The sequence below is a fragment of the Nicotiana tomentosiformis genome, chromosome 3 (assembly GCF_000390325.3).
Source record: "Nicotiana tomentosiformis chromosome 3, ASM39032v3, whole genome shotgun sequence".
In the NCBI taxonomy this organism is placed as follows: Eukaryota; Viridiplantae; Streptophyta; class Magnoliopsida; order Solanales; family Solanaceae; genus Nicotiana; species Nicotiana tomentosiformis.
Genome location: NC_090814.1, coordinates 47031130 through 47056085, shown reverse-complemented (window position 1 = coordinate 47056085; position 24956 = coordinate 47031130). Strand labels below are relative to the sequence as shown.

The 24956-nt window shown below is 42.1% G+C and overlaps 1 protein-coding gene across 1 annotated transcript; it reads right to left on the bottom strand.

Annotated features, from left to right (window-relative positions):
• Positions 1-8079: 8079 nt before the first annotated feature.
• On the bottom strand, positions 8080-10337 carry LOC104085364 (uncharacterized). Its single transcript, XM_009589377.4, has one exon. The coding sequence runs from the start codon at positions 10213-10215 to the stop codon at positions 8251-8253; it is 1965 nt and encodes a 654-aa protein (XP_009587672.1). The 5' UTR covers positions 10216-10337; the 3' UTR covers positions 8080-8250.
• Between the last annotated feature and the right edge of the window lie 14619 nt (positions 10338-24956).

The following is a 24956-nucleotide window of genomic DNA, read 5'->3' as shown; positions in this document are numbered from 1 at the left end:
ACCAAAGTTACCCGCGGATCAGGCCTTATTTCTACCCTCTCGCTCCATTCTATTCTTCAATTTGCGGTTCTCTGTGGCTTGAGCAATTGCCACCATCTTCCCGTAGTTCATATGAGAATTCAAGGCGGCAGTAGCAGCCTCATTAATAACCAAGGGGCTGAGGCCCTACACGAACTGGCGCGCTCTAGCCTCCATAGTGAGCAACATATAAATAGCATACTTGGACAGGCGCGCGAATCTCATATGGTACTCCCACACACTAAGGCTACCTTGCCTCAGGCTCTCAAACTCAGCGGCGCGGGCTGCCTTTGTCTCGGTAGGCAAGAAAGGATCAATGAAGGCATCGGCAAACTCAATCCACCTCGCCGGAGGGCTCCCCTTCTCACAGAACTCCTCCCATAGCTCGAACCAGGAATATGCCTGTAAGGCCCCGTAAAATTTTGCACAGAAAAAAAATAATGCTTCGTGGTGCCGAACTGGGCTTACATGTTTGAGGATTATATAAATTCTTCGCGGCGAGCTTGCTCGCCGCAGCTCGGACGTTTTGGGTCGAACAATGCATTGAGGAGTAAAGGAAAAATTTGGGCAGAAGAAATGCACTTCTGCGGCCCACTATGCGGCCGCAGAATCACTCTGCGGACCGCATAATGGTCGCAGAGTGAGACAGTCTTCTGGGCCATTTTTTATGTCACTTCCGCGGCCCATTATGCGACTACAAAACCATTTCGCGGGTCGCACTTTGATCGCATATCCATCTTTGAGATTTTTGGGAGGAAGGTTCTGCAGCGCATTATGCGACCGCTGACCAGTTCTGCGGTGCATTATGCGACCGCACAACAGGTCTGCGGGCCGAATAATGACCGCAGACCGAGTCAGATTTGCCCAGTTCTAGAAGGCAATTATGCGCCCTATTCTGCAGACCGCATAAGAATTATGTGGTCGCATATGCGACCGCATACCCTGTTCCGGAGCTTCATTTTTGGATTTTTTTAACCCGACCCTACTTCGATTAAATAGACGCCATGGACCATTTTTGAGCTAAAACCTGATATTTAGAGAGTGAGAGAGCGCCCTAGAGTGGGAGAGTGATCTTCAACAAATTGTCCTTCAATTCTTGCTCAAACCTTTGAAGATTAACAAGGAAAGCTCACTAGGTCTTCATCCTAGAGGTAAGATTCTATTCCCTAGCCCTTAATTTCGAAATTTACATAAGAATGGGTAATTAGCAAGACAATTCTTGGGTATGGAAGTTGTTTATTTTGCATGCGTGTGTTATCAAAGGGTGTAGGAAGATTGTGAGCTAAAAATGGTAAAGAGTGGGTTGTGGGATGATGGAATCCTCCATAAAAGGACCTTGAAACCTTAATGCACACCTAGTGTTTGATAAAATGCTCAAATAAGCTAGAACCATGATCATCTTCCTAATTTTGGTTCAATTTGTTATATTTTTAAAATAGATTGAAGTTGCTAAGAATTTCGGAACATTTTAAAGTTTAAGGAAGCTAAATTGAGGTATGTTGGCTAAACTCTTCTTTAAGAATTGGAACCCCCAATATCCTTGTAAGTTCCAAGATATTTATTACAAATTGAGTATTCCGAATAAGTTTTGTGACAAAGATATATGTTTAATTTGTGTTTCAAATGCTCTCATGATATTGTATTATAAATTGAGGATGTGTTCCAAACTATGGATTGTGTATCTACGTGTTATGATTCCAAGTCATGATTTATGTGGAAAACTATTATGCCAAATTGTGTAGAGATCGTGATTGGGGTTACACCTCCACCCGCATATATTGGGGTGAGGCGGCAGGGCCACTTTGTGTATGATTTTGGTATTGTTGTTGTACCACCACCCACATATATATATTGGGATGAGGCGGCACATCCGCTTTGTGTAGGTATTGCTATCGTTGATGCATTTCCACCCGCATATATTGGGGTGAGGCGGCAGGGCCGCTTTGTGTGAAAATGGGTATTTTGTTTACACCTCCACCCACATACATTAGGGTGAGACAGCAGGGCCGCTTGAGTAGAGTTTTGATATTGTATTTACACCTCCACCTGCATACATTGGGGTGAGGCGGTGGGGCCGCTTTGTGTGAAAATGGTTACAGATGATCTCATCTTGAATTATATAAATGTTAATGACATCTCTTGATAAGCTTGTTTTGGTTTAACCGGCTATCTATGCTATTCTATTATCGCCCTGGTTCATCATGTTCATATTGTATTTCCAAGTTCTTAAATTGGTGTTTGGTTTTCATACTAGTACTATTCAACATGTACTAACGTCCCTTTTGCCGGGGGCGCTGCATCTTTAATAGATGCAGGTGGTTCCACAGCGGAGGATATTGACTAGTGATAGCAGTGCTCATTCTTCCCAGCTGACTTGGTGAGCCCATCTCATTCCGGGGCTGTGCATCTTTTGTTTCGTATGTGTTATCGTGTTTTAAGGTATAGCCGGAGCCTTGTTGTTGGCACTATCATTGTACTCTTTGGTATTTTTAGAGGCTCCGTAGACTAGTGTGGGTTGTGTATGGGTGTTGGGAGTGTTAAACAAGTTGTGTTGTGATTAAATCACTTGTTCCACTTTGAACAATGAAGGGGGGTGTGTGTGTGTGTGTGCGCGCGTTTTGAGACTTATTAGTGGAGTAACTAATGGTAATGAATTGGTATTATAGACATGATCACCTTATTGTCTAATTAACGAAAATATGTGTTATCCTTATTCATGGATGAGTTTGGGTAGAAGGAAATCTATTAGGCTTGCTCGGCCGGGTTCACTCGGTTGAGCGCTGGTCGCGCTCCATGAGTTTGGGGCGTGACAATGCCACCTCTTTCAAGCGGTAGAAAGCCAACTCCACTGCTTCCGTCTCAGTAGCACGCATAACTCGAAGTGTCTTGTGCATCTCATCAATGAAGTCATAGGTGTCCTCCTCGGGATTAGTACTCGTGAACACTGGAGGATCTAATTGAAGAAACTGGTTCACCCTGGAATTAGCAGAATCCCCTAGCTAACTGGAAGAAGTATGCGTAACATTCGATCTCTAGGCCTGAGAAGCCACTATCTGATCCAACATTTGTATGACTCCCGTAAGATCCCCCTCAGAAACATCGGGGTCGAAAGATGGGGCTGGAGGTGGAATTGGAATATCAGTTGGAGGAACCGTTGCACCCTCAATAGGTGTAGGAATTGATGCAGTTTGAGCAGGAGTAGTAGAATCAGGCGGTGTAGTAATAGGCGGAATATCCCTACCCCTCGGGTGCTCACCCGCATCATCAAGTATAGAATCAACTGCCACTCCTGGGATGGCATTGGCTCCTTGGCCAGTTCTTGCCTTCTTCCTAGGCGCCATATACTGAAAATTAGAGCAATGCACGAGTTAGAGGAGGAACAGTCTTAGAATCAACTTTATCGTAAAATCTAGAACATCAAAGAAGGGTGTTATTCTTAAATATCCAAGTAGCCTCCAAATTATAGATGTGGTCGACAACACACCGATAAGAAGGGCTCTACTAGACACGGCTTCCTAAGACACTTTAAAACCTTAGGCTCTAATACCAAGTTTGTCACGCCCCGACCTCGGGGAGCGTGACCGGCGCTCAACCGCGATAACCCGGCCGAGCATGACTGTACAATACCTTCTACCCCACCTCAGTCATGAACAAAGAGAAGATCTATTTCATTAATTAGACCCCACTCATGAACAAAAAGAAGATCTATTTCATTAATTAGACTAGGAGAAGATCATGTGCGCAACACCAATTCATTACCATTAGTTACATCATTTATAAGTTCTCAAAATACATACACTTTCATAGTTTGAAGTGGAACAAGTGGTACAAATACAACATTACTAGTTTGACTTTCCCAAAACCAACATACAACCCACACTATATCTACGGAGCCTCTAATACATATAAAAGAGTACGATGATAGTGCCGGCAACAAGGCCCGGGCTATACCTCAAAACATAATACACAAGGAACAAATGATACACGACCCCGAAATAAAGTGGGGTTCACCAAGTGAGCTGGGAAGAGGGTGTACCGCTATCACTGATCAAACCCGCCTACTATGAAACCACTTGCATCCATTAAAGATGCAGCGCCCCCGGCAAAAGGGACGTTAGTACATATGGAATAGTACTAGTGTGAATGACTAAACACCCTCTCAATAGAACGAGTAATAAAACAAGGAAGAACAATCATAGAGTCAATGGGAGCCTCAAACAATGCCAAGACTTTAGCATGGAGTCTGATCATGGCCCGATCGGCTAGGCCGTCTCACCCAAAGATATCAACCACAATCACAATCACTATCAAGCTCTAAATCATTATCTCAATCACAATCTCAAGCACAATCACCACCATGTGTGCGGCATAGAGTTCGATCTCGACCCGACCGGCTAAGCCGTCTCACCACAATGTTGTGTGGATCGACATCACTTTTTCTAGCAATCATCTCATCCTATTTAAGGGGAATAATCTCATCACATCAATCTCATCCCAAACAAAGGGAAAAACCACAATACACACCTACACTAGCACGTGTAGTTTCAGGGTTAGGTCATTTCAACCTACCCCGACTCGTTGACTAACCATACTCCCAAATGTTTATTATATAAAGGACTTTCAGCTCATTTCATAGTTTTTACTCATCTTTTCATTTCATTGGCACTAGTGGCCCCAAATGTAATATCATTCTTGGCACGTTGGCCGTATTTCATATTTCATGCCCACTCCTTTCATTTTTCAAACATCGGCATGGATTATTAACAATAAGACATTTTTAATCAAGGACTTTAAGTACACATATGAGCAAATAAGAGTCTTAGACACATTGGTTTTTCTTCCACAACCTGGTATAATAACTAGCATTTGAGACATAATTGAATTCATAATATTTCGACACATGGTCACATTTGAATACAATCTCGAAGAATAACACAATATGATAAGAGCATTCGGAATACATTTTGAACATATAACTTTCGACACAGAGTTATTCGGAATAGTCAAGTTTATAAGAAACAACTCGGAACATGAGACATAAGAGCTTGAGCCAATCATAACTACAACTTACAAGGACATCATGGATTCGATTCTACAAGAGGAGTTTGTCCAACATACCTTGTTTTGAGCTCCCTTAAATACTACAATGATCCGGGAATTCTAACAACCTCAATCTATTTAGATACATAACAAAAATTGGACTATAATTAGGAAGATACTTGGGGTTTTAGCTCATTTGAGCATTTTATCAAACACTAGGTGGGCATTATGATTTCAAGGTCCTCCTACGGCGAATTCCTTCGTCCCACAACCCAATATCTATAATTTTGAGCTCAACAACCTTCCCACAACTTTGTTGGTACATGCATGCATAGATAACACCCCCATACCTAAGAATCACACTCCCATTTACCCATCTTCTACCCCAAACTCGAAATTGAAGACTATGGCATGGAACCTTACCTCTTGGATGAATACCTTGTGACTTTTTCTTGTGAATTCTCCAAGTCTTGAGTAAAGATTGATGAACAATTAGCTTAAGAATCCCCCCCCCCCCCCCACTCTAGACCATTTTCCTCTCTCTAAAATATCAGTTAGGACCATCCAAAATAAATCCCAAGTTATTTTTATAATAATAGGATCGGGTGAAATTTTTTAAAATTTAAACTCTACAAAGCCGGGTTTACGGTCACAGACCGAACCGCAAAACAGGTATGCGACCCGCAAAGGGGGCCGTAGAAAGGGTCCCAAAAACTAGGCAGGGCTGGAGAGGTTTGCGACGGATCTGCGGTCGCATAATGGACCGCACCGAAGTTTTCTCATGCTGGATCTACGATGGATTGTGTGGCCCACGAAATGATTATGCGGCCACATAATGGACCGCATAATGGTCCAAAAACTTAGCTCAAGTTCTGCTTCTCTGCGGCCCACAAAGTGGTTCTGCGATCGCATAGCGACCGCAAAAATGCCATGGTCTGCAAAATGATTCCTTCAACTCCCCGACGTATTGTACAATCCACAAAGTCCGTAACCCTCAATCACATTTCTCTACCTCAGCGCCACGAAACCGGGTTTTAGGTAAAATTTTTGCGGGGCCTTACAGGCATGTTGTCTATACACAGATAATTCAAAGATAGAGCATGTCAAGTAAGACATTTAGACCCTATAGGCATATTTTCTACCTATTCATGTGAGGATTAAAGTATCCCAGCCCCCACATTCACTAATTCCCCCATTGTTCGTTATTACATATTATTACATGCCCAAATAGAATAGTTACAGATTTAATACAAATACAAAATAACCCAGAGATGCTTCTGGCCTTCAAATAGACTTAGATCCCTATATGGATGAGCAGCCCACGCTCCAGATATCGTCGTTATTCTTCTTACCCCAATACCAAACTAACCTAGTGGTCCAGGTATCGCGCCCCGTTTTCTCGCGAAAGCGGGTTTCAACGTGTGACAACTTTTTTAGATGGGTATTAAAAGAGAAGAGTTGTCACCTAGTGATTTTAAGGTGTGTTAGAGAACCAATTTTCAAATAACTCTGTTTTAACTAGTATGTGTCATCAAAGATCGGATGAGGGCTCAAATTATCTCAAAGAGAACGGATTTGAAATATTTTGAGGTCCACAACTGTGGCTCCTGACACGAATTTTACACTATGTGAATTATCGAATTATAATTACCCTATGTGATCATATAAATTAAAGAAAAAAAGGGAGTCCAAAATGACTAACTAAATTATAGGATGAAACAAGTAATCAAAAACATTGTACATATGAAAGAAGTATCTTATCAACTAATAAGTGATTGGTACAATCCTTTTGAGAATTACAATGTATATCCTAGTCCAATCTAAGTTCAATAAACAAGTGTACAAGTAGCAATCATGTATGGGGTCCTAAATTTTTTAGCCTAAAGGATCACCCCGTTCAACATAATAATACTTCGCAACTCTCTTAAGTATAAGGATTTCTCATATTATTAAGCATGCACATACTATCATCTCTTGCTACCCAATTACTATCTTGAAGTTTACCTAAAAGCGTTCTAATTCAATTCTAACTCACGTCCTATGTGTGCTTTACTTGCCCCATGCCTATGTGAGCGGCATATATGTATCAGCTAAAGAAGGTTACCATTTAAGAATATGAAGAAGAAACATCAAAACCAGCAGTCAATCTCAAACATGGATACATCATTGTAAAATACTTGGGAGATCATAATCAACTAGCTGAATCAGTTTTTAACGGACTTCAAAATCAAAGCAACCAATCACATATAAAATAAAACGGATGAATATTTGCAGAGTACAGTCAGATGAGAGTGGATTGCTCTAGTGGTGAGCACTCTCCACTTCCAACCAAGAGGTTGTGAGTTCGAGTCACCCCAAGAACAAGGTGGGGAGTTCTTGGAGGGAGGGAGTCGAGGGTCTATCGGAAGGGGTAAGGTCTGCGTAGACACTATCCTCCCCAGACCCCACTAGTGGAATTATACTGGATTGTTGTTGTTGTTGTAGTGACAGATGAGAGTGTTTTGCTTAAGTTGGAGCTTAGCGTTGCGTGTTTTGCTTAAGTTGAAGCTTAGCATTTCAGAGCAACGCCGACCGAAAGGTTAGAATTAAAGATGTTGAAAATATTGATATGGCATGTAGTAACAAGGGACAGAACTAAAGTAACAAAATATTTTGTCGTCAACGTGCAATGACTACTTCTTTTGCTTAGCTGAAGCCACAGGTTAAGGATCTTATTGGTTAAAAGTATTTATCACACTGTAATAAATATTTTTAACCAATAAGATCCTCAACTTCTAGCTCCAGATAAGCAAAAGGAAAAATAGCACTATCAATTGCCTGCAAAAATAGACTAATACTTACTTTTGACATAGACAGGAGTTCAAGTTGCAATTCAACTTTGTTTTCCGATGCTCAGAAAGTGGGCGAATGAGGCCATTTACAGACCCATTTCCTCTCTTAAAAATGAAAAGATAATTTTTTGGGAAAGGACGAATTAAGAGATATATTTTGAAAAAGAACTAAGATTATTAAGTATGCAAATAGAAGCAATAAACTGATTCCTGCAGCTATTTCGGAAGAGAATAGTTATACATTAGCATTACAGTAGAAATATTAAGACGATGCCTGAGTAATTCTACACCATTCTTAACTACAGCATACAAAAGACAAAAATTAAAGCTATAACTACAATAAAAGAAGTATCTTACTTCACTAGGCAGCCTCAACCTTATCACCATCCACAACATTGAGCATAGGAAGACTGCTAAGAAATTCATCAAGACCTTCAAAAAACCCAATCACTTCAACAGTGTCATCCTCTCCCTCTCCTGCTTCATTTTCGTCGCTTATCTGAACTATAGGCTCTTCAACATCATTACTGAACTCCACATTCAAATCCAAATTCCCAAAGTGTTTTGCGTCCGTGCCAGGTTGCCTTCTTGTCTTACTTGCAATACCTTTCTTATTTGACTCAACTGCCACAACATGTGACATTTCTACACCATCTTGAGTTGCTAAACCATCTTGCAAATTGACATCATTGTTCCCTTCAACGTTCTTAGCCTTAACAGCTTGCTGTTCCTTGGCATTATTACTTGGGGTTCCCGTCCTTGCACTCTTCCGCTTCCCACTCTTCGCTTTGTTCCTCTCCTTATTCCGATTCCAATCCTCATCAGACTCCTCGCCTGCCTCCGACACCTCAACAAACACATCATCATCATCATCAACGTATATTCTTGGAGCAAAATGCTCTCGTCCATCCCCACTGATCGATGCACCTGCATTATGCAAAGCGCCAAGATTATCCACATTACTCTGTTCTCCAACAACACGATTATGTATATTACTCCCTCCATCCCCCCCAGCATGCGGACAAGTAAACATCGGCGAAAATGGAGACCAGCTCGAACCATTATCTCTATTTCTCTCAAAATTCTCCAAAGACAATCCTAAAGGCATAAATCCCCAACAACAAAAATAAGCGTCTTTTCCATCAATAATTGGTGGAGGGGACGCAATTGTTACAGCTTGAAAAGCCCTCTTACAATTTTGACACCGCAAAGTACAATCAGCATATTCCAAAGGGAACTCATACATAATATAACAATAAGGACATGCAGTCCAGAAACTGGGTATCCTATTATCTGAAGCATCTACATTTCCTTCTTTCTCGTTGGCATTACTCACATTGTCACTAGTACTAGCAGACCTGTTTTCATTGTTCCCTACCACATTCTCATTCCTTTCTGGGGGTTGTTGATTCCCATGCTGCTCTACAGAAACCATCGGTTCTGGCCCTCGTGTCGAGCTCAACCCGATACCAAATGGTGGGTTTTCTGTATTTAAGCTTCTCACAGAGGTTACCGGCTGTGGTTGGTTCAAACTCAAGAATGTCGCAGGTTGTTCATCTGTGTTAGAAAATGAAATAGACGTCACTGGTGGTTGTGCCTGTTGTCTCAGAAATGTTACAGGTTGTTGTGGTTGCTGATGTTGTTGCTCTGTAACCGAGCCTGCCATAGAGGTCACAGTTTCTTGTTCACGGGTCAGAAATTTGACTGGCATAGAAATTCCAGCTTCTGGGTCTCTACTAAAGCTCACTCCAGCAGCATGTGACCCTTGATCTTGACTGGCCAAACTCACAAACATTTGGTCTGCATTTGAACTGGGTAATGAAGGATACGCACTATGATGCACAAAATTCACAGGGGTAGGTGTAGAAGCAACTGGGTAAAGGTTAAGGAAGAAACCCAGCTCCTTATCATACATACTTTTTCTCAAGGGGTTAGAAAGAACTGAGAATGCATCAACAACAAGGCGAAAAGCTTGATCCGAAAAGGGGAAATTGTTGTTCTGAGGGTTGAGAAGAAGAGCAAATCGGCGATACTGATCAGCGATGAAGTCGGCATTTTGGGTTTGGTTAGGAGGGATTTGGAGAATAGAGTAGTAGTCGAAGTGGTGGTTGTTTATCCTTTTGTCGCCGGCGCTTAAAGTATCAACGATGCCGAGTATTTGGTCGGTAGCAGGCGCTAATGTTGGGTCGGATTCACGTGCACGGGTCGCGAATGATTTGCTGCCGACTAGGTCACGATTCGTTAAGAGTTTTTCAGCAATGAATAGCCAACGCAATGCTTCAGGTCGGTTAGAGGGGGGGGCATTGATGAAGAAGGGATGCTCCATTAGGATTTTAGGAAGAGAATGTAGAGTAAGCTAGGACAAATGGAGGAAGAAGGAAGAAGGAAGAAGGGAAGAGTGAGTGTGAAAGGGGAGTGTGTGTATTTTTTATGGACGAAAAAAGACAACAGTGTGTGTTCCCGTGAAATGACATAAGGTTACGTGGTGTTTGCAAGTTTGCAATCAATGGTAATTCACTTGTAATTACTTCGCTTACCTTTTGATTTTTCAACTAGAACCATTCCTCCTATTTGAAGAAATAGGACAGCATAGCCATTTTCAATTTGCAATTACAGCTGGTTTGGAAAGTCACCTAGAAAATAGATTCGGATGTAATTACACAATTGCCATATTTGTCTGGTCAAATAATTAGTTGGTCACCATGAAATTAGATATAATTTAAGAGGTATAATTATACTATCCAATTCTCAAGATGAGGTGTGAATTGATGATAATTACACTCTATAATGACAAGTTTACTTTTTAATTTCTTTCTTTTTTCTTTTTATTTTAATTTTTTTTTATAACTTTTTATTTCCATTATTTTAATTTCTTTTTATTTTGTTTTTTTATTTTAAATACATTTTTGTTGTACATTAATTATCTTTTATCTCTCTATCTTTACTTCTTGTGATATCATATAATTGCTCGTATATTTTATTTCTTATTTATTTTATTTTTTTCATTTTGCGTCACTGCGTCATTATTCTAGTTTTTGAAATTACACCTCCTAATATTAGAAATAATGAATCATTAACAAACATGGCATGTGTTGTTGAATGAGATTATAAACTTATTATGTTTCCTATTTTTAAGTTGTATTGGAACTTATTTTTATTATGTTGTAATTTGACATATGTTAAAGTATTATTTTTGTGGGATTTTGAAATTGTGTTATATTTATGGTTTCAGTTTACTTGTTTTCGTAATATTGGCTTGTTATTTTATATTGTAAGTTGTTCAATTTTTAGTTAGAATTGATAGATTAATTTTGTCAAATATTTGCATAATGTTATAACATTATATTTATAAATATCAATTTATTTTATCAAACATGCATTCCATGATGTTCTTACAAAATGTATATTTTTAATTTTTATAAATAATTAAACTAAATATTATTAATTTGGAAAATATATATATCAATTATTTTTACAATATTAGTTATAAATATATGATTACTAATTAGTATATATTCAAGAAAAACTATGCATCTTAAATACCAAATCTAATATCATTTATAATTATAAAAAATTATGTATAGGCATATATTTATTATATTAAATTTTATGTTTTGATAATTACTTTATTTAAAATTTAATCTAACTGTGTAATTACACTTGTGCAACCAAACAACACGCTTGTAATTACACTGTAATTATGCTATGATAAACAAATAGGTCGTCGTAATTATTAGGCTGTGTAATTACTAGACTGTATAATTACTATCTTAGTAATTACACCAATTCTAATCACCGAGGGCTTTCCAAACATACCCTTAGGAAAATGACTAGTGCTTTTAATGTTTTCCTTTTCAATTACTTTTTTTAAATATTAGTAGTAGGACCTCTCGATGCACGGTTAATATTAAAGTTAAATACTCATAAAATACGATTTCTGCTTATTTGAGCACATTAAATCTAATTGTTTCAACAGAATTGCACCTATCATTTTTTCTCTAGGCAATGTATTCAAAAAGAAAAGTTTATGAAATTTAAGAAAATAAACCATATCGTCAGTTATTAGCTATTGTATAACACAAATATTATGATTATATAGTTTGTGAATATAACAGATAACTTGTAAAATAATATTTGCAACATACAACAAATGAATTATATTTTATCTTACTATTAGTACACCATTCCTTTGTTATAATATTAAAAAAATATCATGGCCCAAAATCCAAACCCGTCGTGATGGCGCCTAACACACCGGCTAGGCAAGCAAAAACATAATAATAAATGAAATATACAACGGAACTTATATAAATAACATAAATTTGAAATCTCAATACAACCAAAAATTGCTAATACAACGTAAATCCCCTAGAAACTGGTAGATACAGAGTCATGAGCTCCACAATGGAATACAAGTCTGAAACTGAACAATAATAACGTCGTCTGAACTGTAACAACAGTATGCAAGGAAAGTACAAGTCAAAACTGCGACCAAGGATGCAGCTCTACCTCGCCTCTCGAAGATAGTCCAACAAGCAATCCTACTGCTGGTAACTGGTCCCCACAGCTGGATCTGCACAATTAAGTGTAGAGTGTAGTATAAGTACAACCGACCCAATGTACTCTATAAGTATCATAAATAACCACGACGAGGTAAAAGAAACAAGAATTATAAATGATACCTACAATAACTTGTACAGTTTCATATAATTCAACAAGTACAGAACAGTAATGTGAACATGTATAAGATAGTGAGAGGATTATCTGTGTGTGTGTACAATTACTCAAAATCTCTACTCATTCACGGGTACATCATATAAGATATGCAGATAATCAGATAATAAACCATGAAAAATGCAAATAAAGATGAAATGCAATTCTAAAATAACGTTGGCCAGAATTTCCTAAACTTTTTTATATTTGTACCAAATCACTGATCGGTTTTCCTCAATAACTGTGTGTACACCATCAAGAGAGAAACATGAGAGGTGACCCTAGGGAGATGGATATGTATCCACATGCTGCACGGACAACTTACGTGCTGCACAGACAACTCACGTGCTAATACAATCAACCGCACAAACAACTCACGTCCTGCACGGATAACTCACGTGCTAATAATATCAATGCACCCTGTGGCGTCCTGGCAAGCCTCCCAATTTCTAGCGCCAAGGTCGGCCCCGTAGTCTCGGCAGCGCCAAGTGACAAGCGCGCATGCACCTCTGTCGCCCCACCGATAATCAGTGCCAGCGCCTAGTGGCTGGCGAGTGCCAACAGTGTTGTGCGCACAAACCATCATGTTGCCAGCAGCGCCGCACGCACAGACAGTGCCCCGCGCGCAGATCTAATGCGAAGCGCCAGTGCCCAGCCGCTGGCAGATCCAAATAGTGCCGCGCGCGCCAACAGCAATGCGCACGCAGACTCTGATGCTCAAGACAAAGTTGCTGCTATCGGACTAGCTTTCACCTTGTAGAATACTAAGTCCTTTTCATTGTAATTATAGAGTAGTTTTACTTCATTTATTTTCAGTGTGCTTCTACAGCTTTCATAGGTCAACTCATGTAACTTTGGTTTATTTTTTTTAAGTATTATTAATGGGGACCAAAGCATTCAAACATTCAAGCAATCAATCATTTCTCTGTACTGGTGTCTCTCTCCCTCCCCCCATCCCCTCCCCCCGACACCGCATTGCATCTTGTAATAGCTTTCATCATCATCAATACAATCATCAGCTTTCATCATCATTATTCATTTTCGCTACTCAATTTTTCACGACATTGATTTTCCCGTACGGCACTGACAATCAGGGGACCTCAGTTGGCAGATATCAACCGTACTGACATCGGTTGCTTAGCCTTACGTCGCCCTTCCAAGGAACTTCAGGAAGGCGCCGTGTAACAGTTGGTATCAAATCCTAGGCTCGACATCGGACGAGGGAACTCATTGCCATCATCACCATTTCTGACCATGGTGAATTACGGGGATCGTATTACGGCCCATCGTGGATACGGTGCCTGATCTAAAAGCTAGCCTAGTGCAAAGGTTGGACGACCTGGACTGCAGAATGCGGCAAGCCGAAATTGACATAGCAAACATCAGTCGTGACTCTGAAGAAGACCGGAAAATGGCAGCCGTCGAGGCAACCAAAATTCATGGCAAATTCTAGGACCTCCAACAAGAGCGTGCCGAGGATTTAGCCTATCGGGAACTAGAGGCAGACTGACTGACCGTCATACAGCAAACCATAGAAAACTTGACAGGCCAGCTCAATGTTGTCAATGCTGCCCTTCAAAGCTTGCTCAAAGGAGGCGAAAACCAAATCAGGGGTGCCATGAACATTGCCCCCATGCCACAAAAGCTGAAAATTCCGGAGCCAAAGCCATACAATGGAGCCCAGGATGCTAAAGAAGTAGAAAACTTCATCTTCAACATCGAACAATACTTCGATGCCGTAGGACAGTTGGAAGAATGCAAAAAGGTAGCAACTGCTGCCATGTATCTTCAAGGCGATGCAAAACTCTGGTGACGAGTCAAATACGAAGCCATCAGGGCCGGTGAAGATACTCTCAGCACATGGGCAGAACTGAAGACAGCCATACGCCTGCAGTTCTTCCCCGAAAAAGTGGAATACAACGCACGGAGAAAGTTGCGTAAACTCCGCAACACCAGGTCGGTGTGGGACTACGTGCGAGAATTCTCCGCACTCATGCTAAACATACGGGATATGAGGGACAAAGACAAACTATTCGCATTCATAGAAGGTTTGAAACCTCATGCTCGTATGGAGCTGCAAAGACAATGGGTAGATACCCTGCCCAAGGCCATTCAAGCTGCAGATTGCCTTGGGGATTACCATTTGAAAACTCAGAAGGATAGGCCCCAGCCGTCTGTCCGAGGGGGATACAACGGGAGCCAACCTAGAAATGGTGGCCCCAACAAAAACGAAGGAGATCAAGGTGCATCCAAATCTAAGACTCCTTCCTCAAGAAGCAACAGTGTTGCATCAGCCAACAACAATCAGGGGAGAAAGCCCCCTTCAAAATGCCGTCATTGTAGTGGGGAACATTGGAACAATCAATGCCCCAATACACAAATCAATGCTCAACAGACTGTTGACGATGATGAGTCAGATCATGACGGCTCAGTCGACGCAGAATAAGTAGGTGCCTTCAACACATTTGTTGGCTCCATTCATGATACCTTGGCAGGAACCAGTGCTGGTAACCCCAAGAAGAACGCTTGCCCAATCGTCAAGAAAGGGAAAGGAAAGGCGGATGAGAGGCCTCCCACAACACAAAAGAGGACCTTAATGTTCGTTGACATGTAAGTAAACGGCAAACCTATTCGGGCATTGATAGGCATGGGTGCTACCCACAACTACCTGGCCTCAACTCAGGTGCAGCGCCTCGGTCTAGCGGTGAAAAAGAGTAGGGGTCATGTCAAGGCTATCAACTCTCCATCTCAGCCAATAAGTGGAATAGCTAAAGAAGTGCCAATGAAGCTTGGCCCATACAAGGGAATATTCAACCTACGCATAGCTATCATCGATGACTGCGAACTGATAGTGGGATTGGAATTCCTCGGGCAAACCAACACCATCCCGGTACCATATGCCAACATATTCCTAATTATGGGAGACAATGGGGCCAAACCACGCACCATACCATGCATACCCATAAAGATGGTTGTTGAAAACATCTCAGCCATGCAGTTAGAGAAGGGAATCAAAAGACCTAAACCTACGGTTCCGGCTGCCCTCAACATCATCAATCAAACATCAGATCATCGGCTTCCAACAACTTATGGCACCCCTCATTGTGTGAAGACTTGTCAAGCATTCCAAAAGGACAAGTCGGATCACTCAGCACATGTGGGACTCTTAGAGCCATTACCTGTCCCACAGAGACCTTGGGAAAGTATTTCCCTGAATTTCATCACAGGATTACCCAAGGTCGGAAATCTTGCAACCATCATGGTGGTAGTAGATCGGTTTTCCAAGTATGCTACCTTCATAGCAGCTCCACAGAACATATTGGCAGAAGATACAGCTCGACTCTTCTTCTCTCATATTGTCAAATATTGGGGCATGCCCAAAGACATCATTAGTGACTGCGACTCATGCTTCACTAGCAAGTTGTTGGCCCATCTCTTCAGTTGCCTCGGATCCAAATTAAGTCATAACTAAAACTTCCATCAATAAGCAGATGACCAGCCAGACCGGTTTAATGACATGCTAGAAGGAATATCTTCGCTAATTTGCAACCGGGTCACAAACAAATTGGGTGAAGCTCTTGGATGCTGCTCAACTGTGTTTCAATTCTCAAAAGTGCTCCATTTCAAACAAAAGCGCCTTTGAAATTGTTACCGGATAGCAACCGCTACTCCCATAGACGGTGAATGCACCAAACATGCCAACATCACCTCGAGCTACTAGTTTCTCAAAATAATGGGAGCAAACCTTGGAGATAGTGCGGAGCTATCTTGTCAAAGCCCAAGAGAGGGCAATGAGGTATGCAGAACAAAACCTTCACTTTGTCCAACATCAAGTAGGAGACAAAGTGATGGTGAGAACCCCGAGGCCGAACTTGTTTGCAAAGAGGACCCATGACCATCGCCTATTGCAAAGATATATCGGACCCTTTTTCCATTGAAAGGCGCATCGGGAAATCCACATACCAGCTGAACACACCAGCATGGTGGAAAGTCCATCCAGTCTTTCATGTCAGCCGCCTCAGGTCATTTCAGAAATACATGAAAGATCATTTAGAAAACCACCTCACAATACCAAGGGGAACAGACCTCCCAAACAAGAAGAGCCTGACCAATCATCATCATCATGCAGGTAAGGCTCCAAGGATGTCTCCAACTCAGGTGGGGGAGAATATCATGGGCTGCTTTCCATCATCGACCCATGACCCCTTGGACGCGCCCCGTGGCGTCCTGGCAAGTCTCCCAACACCTAGCGCCACAGTTGGCCCCGTGGTCTCTGCAGCGCCAAGTGACAAGCGTGTATGCGCCTTTGTCTCCACACTGATAATCAGTGCCAGCGCCCAGTGGCTGGCGAGTGCCAATAGTGCCGCACGCACCAACAATGCCGTGCGCACAAACCATCATGTTGCCAACAGCACCACACGCATAGACAGTGCCCCGCGCGCAGATCCAATGCCAAGCGCTAGCACCCAGCCACTGGCAGATCCAAATAGTACCACGCACGCCAATAGCAATGTGCGCGCAGACGCTGATGCTCAAGACAAAGTTGCTGCCATCGGACTAGCTTCCACCTTGTAGAAGACTAAGTCCTTTTCATGGTAATTATAGAGTAGGTTTACTTCATTTATTTTCAGTGTGCTTCAATAGCTTTCATAGGTCAACTCATATAACTTTGGTTTATTTTTCTAAGCATTATTAATGGGGACTAAAGCATTCAAATATTCAAGCAATCAATCATTTCTGTACTGGTGTCTCTCCCCTCCAACACCGTATTGCATCTTGTAATAGCTTTCATCATAAGCAATACAATCATCATCTTTCATCATCATTGCTCATTTTCGCTGCTCAATTCCTCACGGCATTGGTTTTCCCGTACGGCACTAACAATCAAGTCTCGCATACGGAGGGGACCTCAGTTGGCGGTCAACAATCGTACTGACATCGGTTGCTTAGCCTTACGTCGCCTATCATGCCCAAACCTCGGGGAGCACGACCGGCGCTCAACCGAGTGAACCCGGTCGAGCAAGCCTATTAAACATTTCCTACCCGACTTATTCATAATCCAAAAAGGGAACGCATCACCATTTGTAAAATAGGGGAGAGATCAGTTATATAAATATATAAACGTTGCTAGTTCATTTTTCCTTATATAGGTAAATTATGCCATAGTTGAGTTCCCAAAATACAACTCGATCCAACGAACACCCCAACACATATACATGACCCACATAAACGTCTACGGAGCCTCTAAGGGTACAAAAGAGCAACATGACAATGCTGGCAACAAGGCCCCGGCTATACCTCAAAATATGAAAACTTATACAAAAGAAGGACTACATGAACCCAGGAAGAAATGGGGCTCACCAAGACTGTTGTGATGAGTGTGAGGGAGAGCACCACTATCTGCGATGGAACCACCAACATCTATTCAAAGATGTAGCGCCCCCGGCAAAAGGGACGTTAGTACTGTCGAATAGTACTAGTATGTAAGGCAAACACCAATCTTAGTAGAATGAACAGTGAAACATAGAGAAGGCAGTCACAATAATCAATAAGTACTTCATAGAGATACAAATAAACACCAAGTAAGGATCACATAGTTTCCAATTCAATCTTTCCATCTTTTTAGGTTAATAATCTTTAGTGCCAAATGCCACAACTCACATTGCCACCGTATTTTTACATGGAGTCCGGTCTCGGCCCGACCGACTAAGCCATCTCAAGTGAGACATATCCATATCCACAATGTAAATCAATAATTCCAACACAAATGCCACCATGTGTACAGCATGGCGTCCGATCTCGGCCCGATCGTCTAAGCCATCTCACTTGAGACATAACCTCTTTCAATTGTTCACCCAATTCACATTTCTTTCCCATCTTTCGTTACATGGCACAAACAGTCTCATTTATTAAGTAGTTCTTGGCACTTGGGAACATTTTACAATTCAAGTCTTCCCATTTTTTATTCGTTCAAACAATATCATCATTCATGTCGATAAGTACCATCACATAAGGCATTGCACACCTAAGGGAAGGAGCTTGGAAAATCATAATTATGTTCTCAAATAGCATGTTGACATAGTAAACATCTAAAACAATTAGGGAACATGAATCTTTCCACCCAGCACACTAAGGCAAATAATTCTACTATGACCGAGTCGGAACTTACACCAATTATTCGGACACCAGGAGTTCGATTCTAGGAAGAACAGAGTTAGCTATACATACCTCAATTACACTTCTTTAGACTCTACAATTATCCGAAACCCTTATCAACCTCAATCTAGTTTAGCAATATACAAATTGAACCCAGAATTAGGTAAACATTCATGGTTCTAGCTTACTTTTTCCCCACACACTTTATCACACATGCATGCGAGATAAACCACCCTCTTTCCCATGAAGTATCATCCTAGTACCCCATTATAGCTATGTTTGAAATTAAGAGTTGGGATGATGAGGTCTTACCTTTTAGGATGAAGAATTTGGTTCTCTCCTTGAATATTTCCAAGCTTTGAGTGATGGTTGAAGATTAATTGATGAGAATTAGGCCCTCCCTCTAGAACCCTCTCTCTCTTACTCTAGAAATATCAGAAATGAGCTTCAAAATAGACTAAAGGGGTGTTTTAACGGAATGGGGGTCGGGTTTTAAATTAAGAAAATGGGTGCCCTGATACAGGTCTGCGATCGCATATGCGACCGCATAATGGTTATGCGGTCCGCAAAGTGACCGCAGAAATGGCCCTTAGGGGCCTGAACTTTCGGCCCAAGTATGCGACCAGTATGCGGTCTGCATACTTGTTCTGCGGTCGCATAATGCACCGTAGAACTCCCTCCGCAAAAACCCAAGAGGGATTATGCGACCGATATACGGTCCGCATAGTGTTTATGCGGTCGCATAATCGACCGCAAAGCTGACCTCAAATTGGACAACTTATTGCTTCACTCTGCGGCCATTATGTGCTTCGCAGAGTGATTATGCGGCCGCATAATGGGCCGCAGAAATGCGTTCTTCTGCGAAATATTTTCCTCTAAGTCCGTAGGGTACTGTTCAATCCAAAACGTCTGAACCGCGTCTCGCAAGCTCGCCGTAAAGAATTCTACTATAATAACATAGGAATTTATCTTGGCACCACGAAACCCCGAGTTTTTGGTTTAAATTTTTTTACGGGTCCTTACATTCTCCCCCACTTAAGATTATCCGTCCTCGAATGAGGATCAAGGTTCTCTTGACACATTTTCAGTTATGCCACATACCATCATCCCCAAATTTGCCTAACTTCCTAACTTTCTGAAAATTTCGCCAGAGTTTCCTTTGTATTTAGGCCTATCCACCTCTCAGAGAGCCCCCGAAATACACCTTAGCAATATATATATAGGATTAAATGACACAACAGAATACAAAATAACACCAATCGAAGCCTCATGTGGGACATATAACTAGAAAGTAATGTCTTTATATTAGCCGAACAAGTGATACAAAACTTAAGGGGAACAACTTTATAGAGTTATTACATGGTTATTCAAACAAAATGAGAGTACTTCTTTTTCATTTCATTCTCGGCTTCCCAAGTAGCTTCTTCGACTTGCTGGTTTCGCCATTATACCTTTTCGGATGCAATTTCTTTGTTTCTCAACTTTCGGACCTGCCTATCAAGAATAGCAACCGAAATTTCTTCATATGACAGTTCTTTACCAATCTCGATGGTCTCAACCGGCATGATAGCGGACGGATCTCCAACTACCTTCTTCAACATGGACACATGGAATACCGGGTGCACTAGTGACATCTCAGGTGGTAGCTCAAGCTTGTACGCCACCTGACCTATCCTTTGAATGATTCTATACGGCCCGATATACCTCGGACTTAATTTCCCTTTCTTTCCAAACCGCATGATCCCCTTCATGGGAGATACCTTCAAGAACACCCAATCATCTTCCTTGAACTCTAAGTCTCTGCGACGAACATCCGAGTAGGATTTTTGACGACTTTGAGCAGTTTTCAACCGCTTTTTTATGATCTTAACCTTTTCCATAGCCTGATGCACAAGGTCTGGTCCTATTGGTTCGGCTTCTCCAACCTCGAACCACCCCATCGGCGATCTACATCTTTTATCATACAAGGCCTCAAATGGCGCCATCTGAATACTGACATGGAAGCTGTTGTTATAAGCAAATTCTATGTGCAGCAAATGATCATCCCATCTACCCTTCAAGTCAAGCACAAAGCACGCAACATGTCCTCAAGCGTCTGAATAGTTCGCTCTGCTTGCCCATCAGTGTGTGGGTGGAAAGTCGTGCTAAGAGTTACCTGCGTACCCAAACCTTGCTAAATTTTCTTCTAGAAATTAGCTGTAAATTGGGCCCCTCGATCGAAAATGATGGAAACTGGAGTTCCATGAAGCCTGACTATTTCCTTGATATACAATTGAGCATATTGCTCCGTAGTGTCGGTGGATTTAACCGGCAAGAAGTGAGCTGATTTCGTGAGTCGGTCCACGATCACCCAAATTGAGTCAAACTTACGCGGAGTGCGCGGTAACCCTACCACAAAATCTATATTGATCATTTCCCATTTCCATATTGGAATTTCTATACTCTGTGCTAACCCACTGGGCCTTTGATGCTCGACCTTCACCTGTTGACAGTTTGAACATTTTGCCACAAAGTCCGCCAAACCCCTCTTCATATCATTCCACCAGTAAACTTCCTTGAGGTCATGATACATTTTCGTAGAACCTGGGTGCACGGAATATCTAGAAGTATGCGCTTCTGCCATGATCCTTTCCCGAAGACCATCTATGTTTGGAACACATAGTCGTCCTTGGTACCGTAATGTACTGTCATCCATGCCAAGAGAAAAATACATAGTCTTATGTTTATGAATCCCTTCTTTCAGCTGCATCAACACTCATTGTATTGCTTCTCCTTGACCTCCGTCACAAGCGATGATTCCGCCCTATTCCGCACAATCACTCCCCCTTCGTTAGAATCCGCAAGACGAACTCCTAAATTGGCCAACTGGTGAACCTCCCAGGCCAAGGGCCTTTGACATGCCTCCAAGTGAGCCAAACTACCCATATATTTCCGACTAAGAGCATCTGCCACCACATTAGCTTTCCCCGGATGATACAAAATATCGCTGTCATAATCTTTGAGCAACTCAAGCCACCTCCTCTGCCTTAAGTTCAATTCCTTCTGCTTAAAAATGTATTGGAGACTTTTGTGGTTCGTGAATACATCTACATGGACTCCATACAAATAATGATGCCAAAGTTTTAATGCAAAAACCACCGCCGCAAGCTCTAAGTCATGAGTTGGATAGTTCTTTTCATGATTCTTAAGTTGCCTTGAAGCATATGCTATGACCTTACCATGTTGCATTAATACATACCCAAGACCGATCCTTGAAACATCGCAATATACCACAAACCCCTCGGTACCCTTTGGCAGGGTCAATACTGGCGCCGAAGTCAATCTTGATTTCAATTCCTGGAAGCTCCTTTCACAAGCATCGGACCACTGGAACTTAATCATCTTCTGCGTCAATTTAGTCAATGGAGAGGCAAGAGTGGAGAACCCCTCCACGAACCTCCTATAATACCCGGCCAAACCCAAGAAACTGCGAATCTTTGTTGGAGTAGTAGGTCTAGGCCAATCTTTTACCACTGCAATCATTTGAGGATCAACCTTAATTCCTTCTCCGGAGACGACATGACCCAGGAATGTAACAGATTCAAGTCAAAATTCACATTTCGATAACTTTGCATGCAATTGGTGCTGATGAAGAGTTTGCAGAACTGCCCTGAGGTGGTCGGCGTGATCCTCTCGACTTCGTGAATATACCAGGATGTCGTCAATGAATTCTATAACAAAGGAGTCAAGAAACAGCTTGAAGACTCGATTCATAAGATCCATGAAAGCTACCGGGGCATTTGTTAGCCCGGAAGACATTACCAAAAATTCAAAGTGCCCATACCGGGTTCTGAAAGCTATTTTCGGAATATCCTGCTCCCTTACCTTCAATTGATGGTACCCGGACCGCAAATCAATTTTGGAGAAGAACTTAGCAACTTGTAATTGATCAATCTATTCTAGGAAATGGGTATTTGTTTTTGATTGTGACTTTGTTGAGTTGCCGGTAATCAATACACATCCACAACGATCCATCTTTCTTTCTGACAAAGAGAACCGGTGCGCCCCAGGGCGGCACACTCAGTCGCATAAAACCTTTCTCTAGCAAATCCCCTAGTTGTTCCTTTAGCTCTTTTAATTCTGTCGGCGCCATTCTATAAGGTGGAATGGATATAGGCTGCGTGCCCGGCATCACATCAATCCCAAAATCAATCTACCTGTCTGGAGGAATTCCATGGAGCTCATACGGAAATACATCGGGGAATTCATTCACAATTGGTACAGATTCAAGGGTAGGCACTTCAGCAATGGTGTCCGTAACTCGAATCAAATGATAAATACACCCCTTCCTGATCATCTTTGTGGCCTTAAGGTAAGAAATAAACCTACCTTTTGTCATAACATTATTCCCCTCCCACTCAACAGTTGGCTCGTTAGGAAACTCAAGCCTCATGATTCTGGCTCGGCAATCGAGTTTGGCAAAACATGAATAAAGCTAATCCATTCCCATTATTACGTCAAAATCAATCATCCCTAGTTCAATAAGATCGGCCATGGTATCCCGACCACGCACCCTGATAACACAATCCGTATAAACCCGTGCGGCCATAATAGACTCGTCAACTGGAGTAGATACAGAGAATGGCTCATGAAGTTGTTTCGGTTCTATCCCGAAGCTCGTAGCAACATAAGGAGTAACATAAGACAAAGAAGATCCGGGATCAATAAGGGCATACACATCATGAGATTGAACAGTCAATATACCTGTGACGACATCTGGGGAAGCCTCTGCACTCTGCCGACCACTCCGAGCATAAAATCGGATGGGTCCTCCCGAACTCTGTGCACCACCCCTAGCTACACCACGCCCTTTTGGTGCTGGAGAGCCTCGAGCTGGAGGGGGTGCTGAAGATGTAGCGGCTGTAGGGCTGGATGACTGAGTTGTGCCCCTGCCTGCACCCTGACGGGGTGCACGACACTCCCTCTGAATATGGCCCCTCATTACGCATCCATAACATACTGGCATGTCCAGGTAGCAAACTCCTATATGTATCCTCCCAAACTTAGGGCATGGGGGCCTCTACTACTGCTGGAATCTCCCTCCTGATCGGCCCTAATGGTGGGACCCCCTGGTGCCCTGACCGGGCCTAGAGCGACTCCCCTGCTGCTGACCGTGCCCTGATGGCGGGGCACTAGCTGAAGACTGAGCATAAGACTGGGATGGCCCTGATGATCCTCCCCGAAAAGCTGATCTCCCACCTCCGAATGAATCCCCAAGGTTGCCTGCTGATCGGGCCCTACTACTACTTTCCCGCTCCATCCTGAGCTTTACCTTTCGAGCCTCTGTAGCTTGGGCAAATTCCACCATCTTTTCATAGTTCATGTCAGAATTTAGAGCAGCTGTGGCAGCCTCATTAATAACCAAAGGACTAAGGCCCTGCACAAATCGACGCACCCTAGCCTCCATAGTAGGCATCATATGAACAACATACTTTGACAGGCGCACAAACTCCATATGATACTCCCACACATTCTTACTACCCTATTTAAGCATCTCAAACTCCACAACATGGGCTGCCCTAGTTCATTTTTCCTTATATAGGTACATTATGCCATAGTTGAGTTTCCAAAATACAACTCGATCCAACGACCACCCCAACACACATACATGACTCACATAAACGTCTACGGAGCCTTTAAGGGTACAAAAGAGCAACATGACAATGCCGGCAACAAGGCCCCGGCTATACCTCAAAATATGAAAACTTATACAAAAGAAGGACTACATGAACCCAGGAAGAAATGGGGCTCACCAAGACTGCTGTGATGAGTGTGAGGGAGAGCACCACTATCTACGATGGAACCACCAACATCCATTCAAAGATGTAGCGCCCCCGGCAAAAGGGACGTTAGTACTGTCGAATAGTACTAGTATGTAAGGCAAACACCAATCTTAGTAGAATGAACAGTGAAACATAGAGAAGGCAGTCACAATAATCAATAATTACTTCATAGAGATACAAAGAAACACCAAGTAAGGATCACATAGTTTCCAATTCAATCTTTCCATCTTTTTAGGTTAATAATCTTTAGTGCCAAATGCCACAACTCACATTGCCACCGTATTTTTACATGGAGTCCAGTCTCGGCCTGACCGGCTAAGCCATCTCAAGTGAGACATATCCATATCCACAATGTAAATCAATAATTCCAACACAA

Bases quoted from the DNA above. Each gene is read 5' to 3' on its own strand.
- LOC104085364 (XM_009589377.4), bottom strand. From the start codon at position 10,215: ATGGAGCATCCCTTCTTCATCAATGCCCCCCCCTCTAACCGACCTGAA.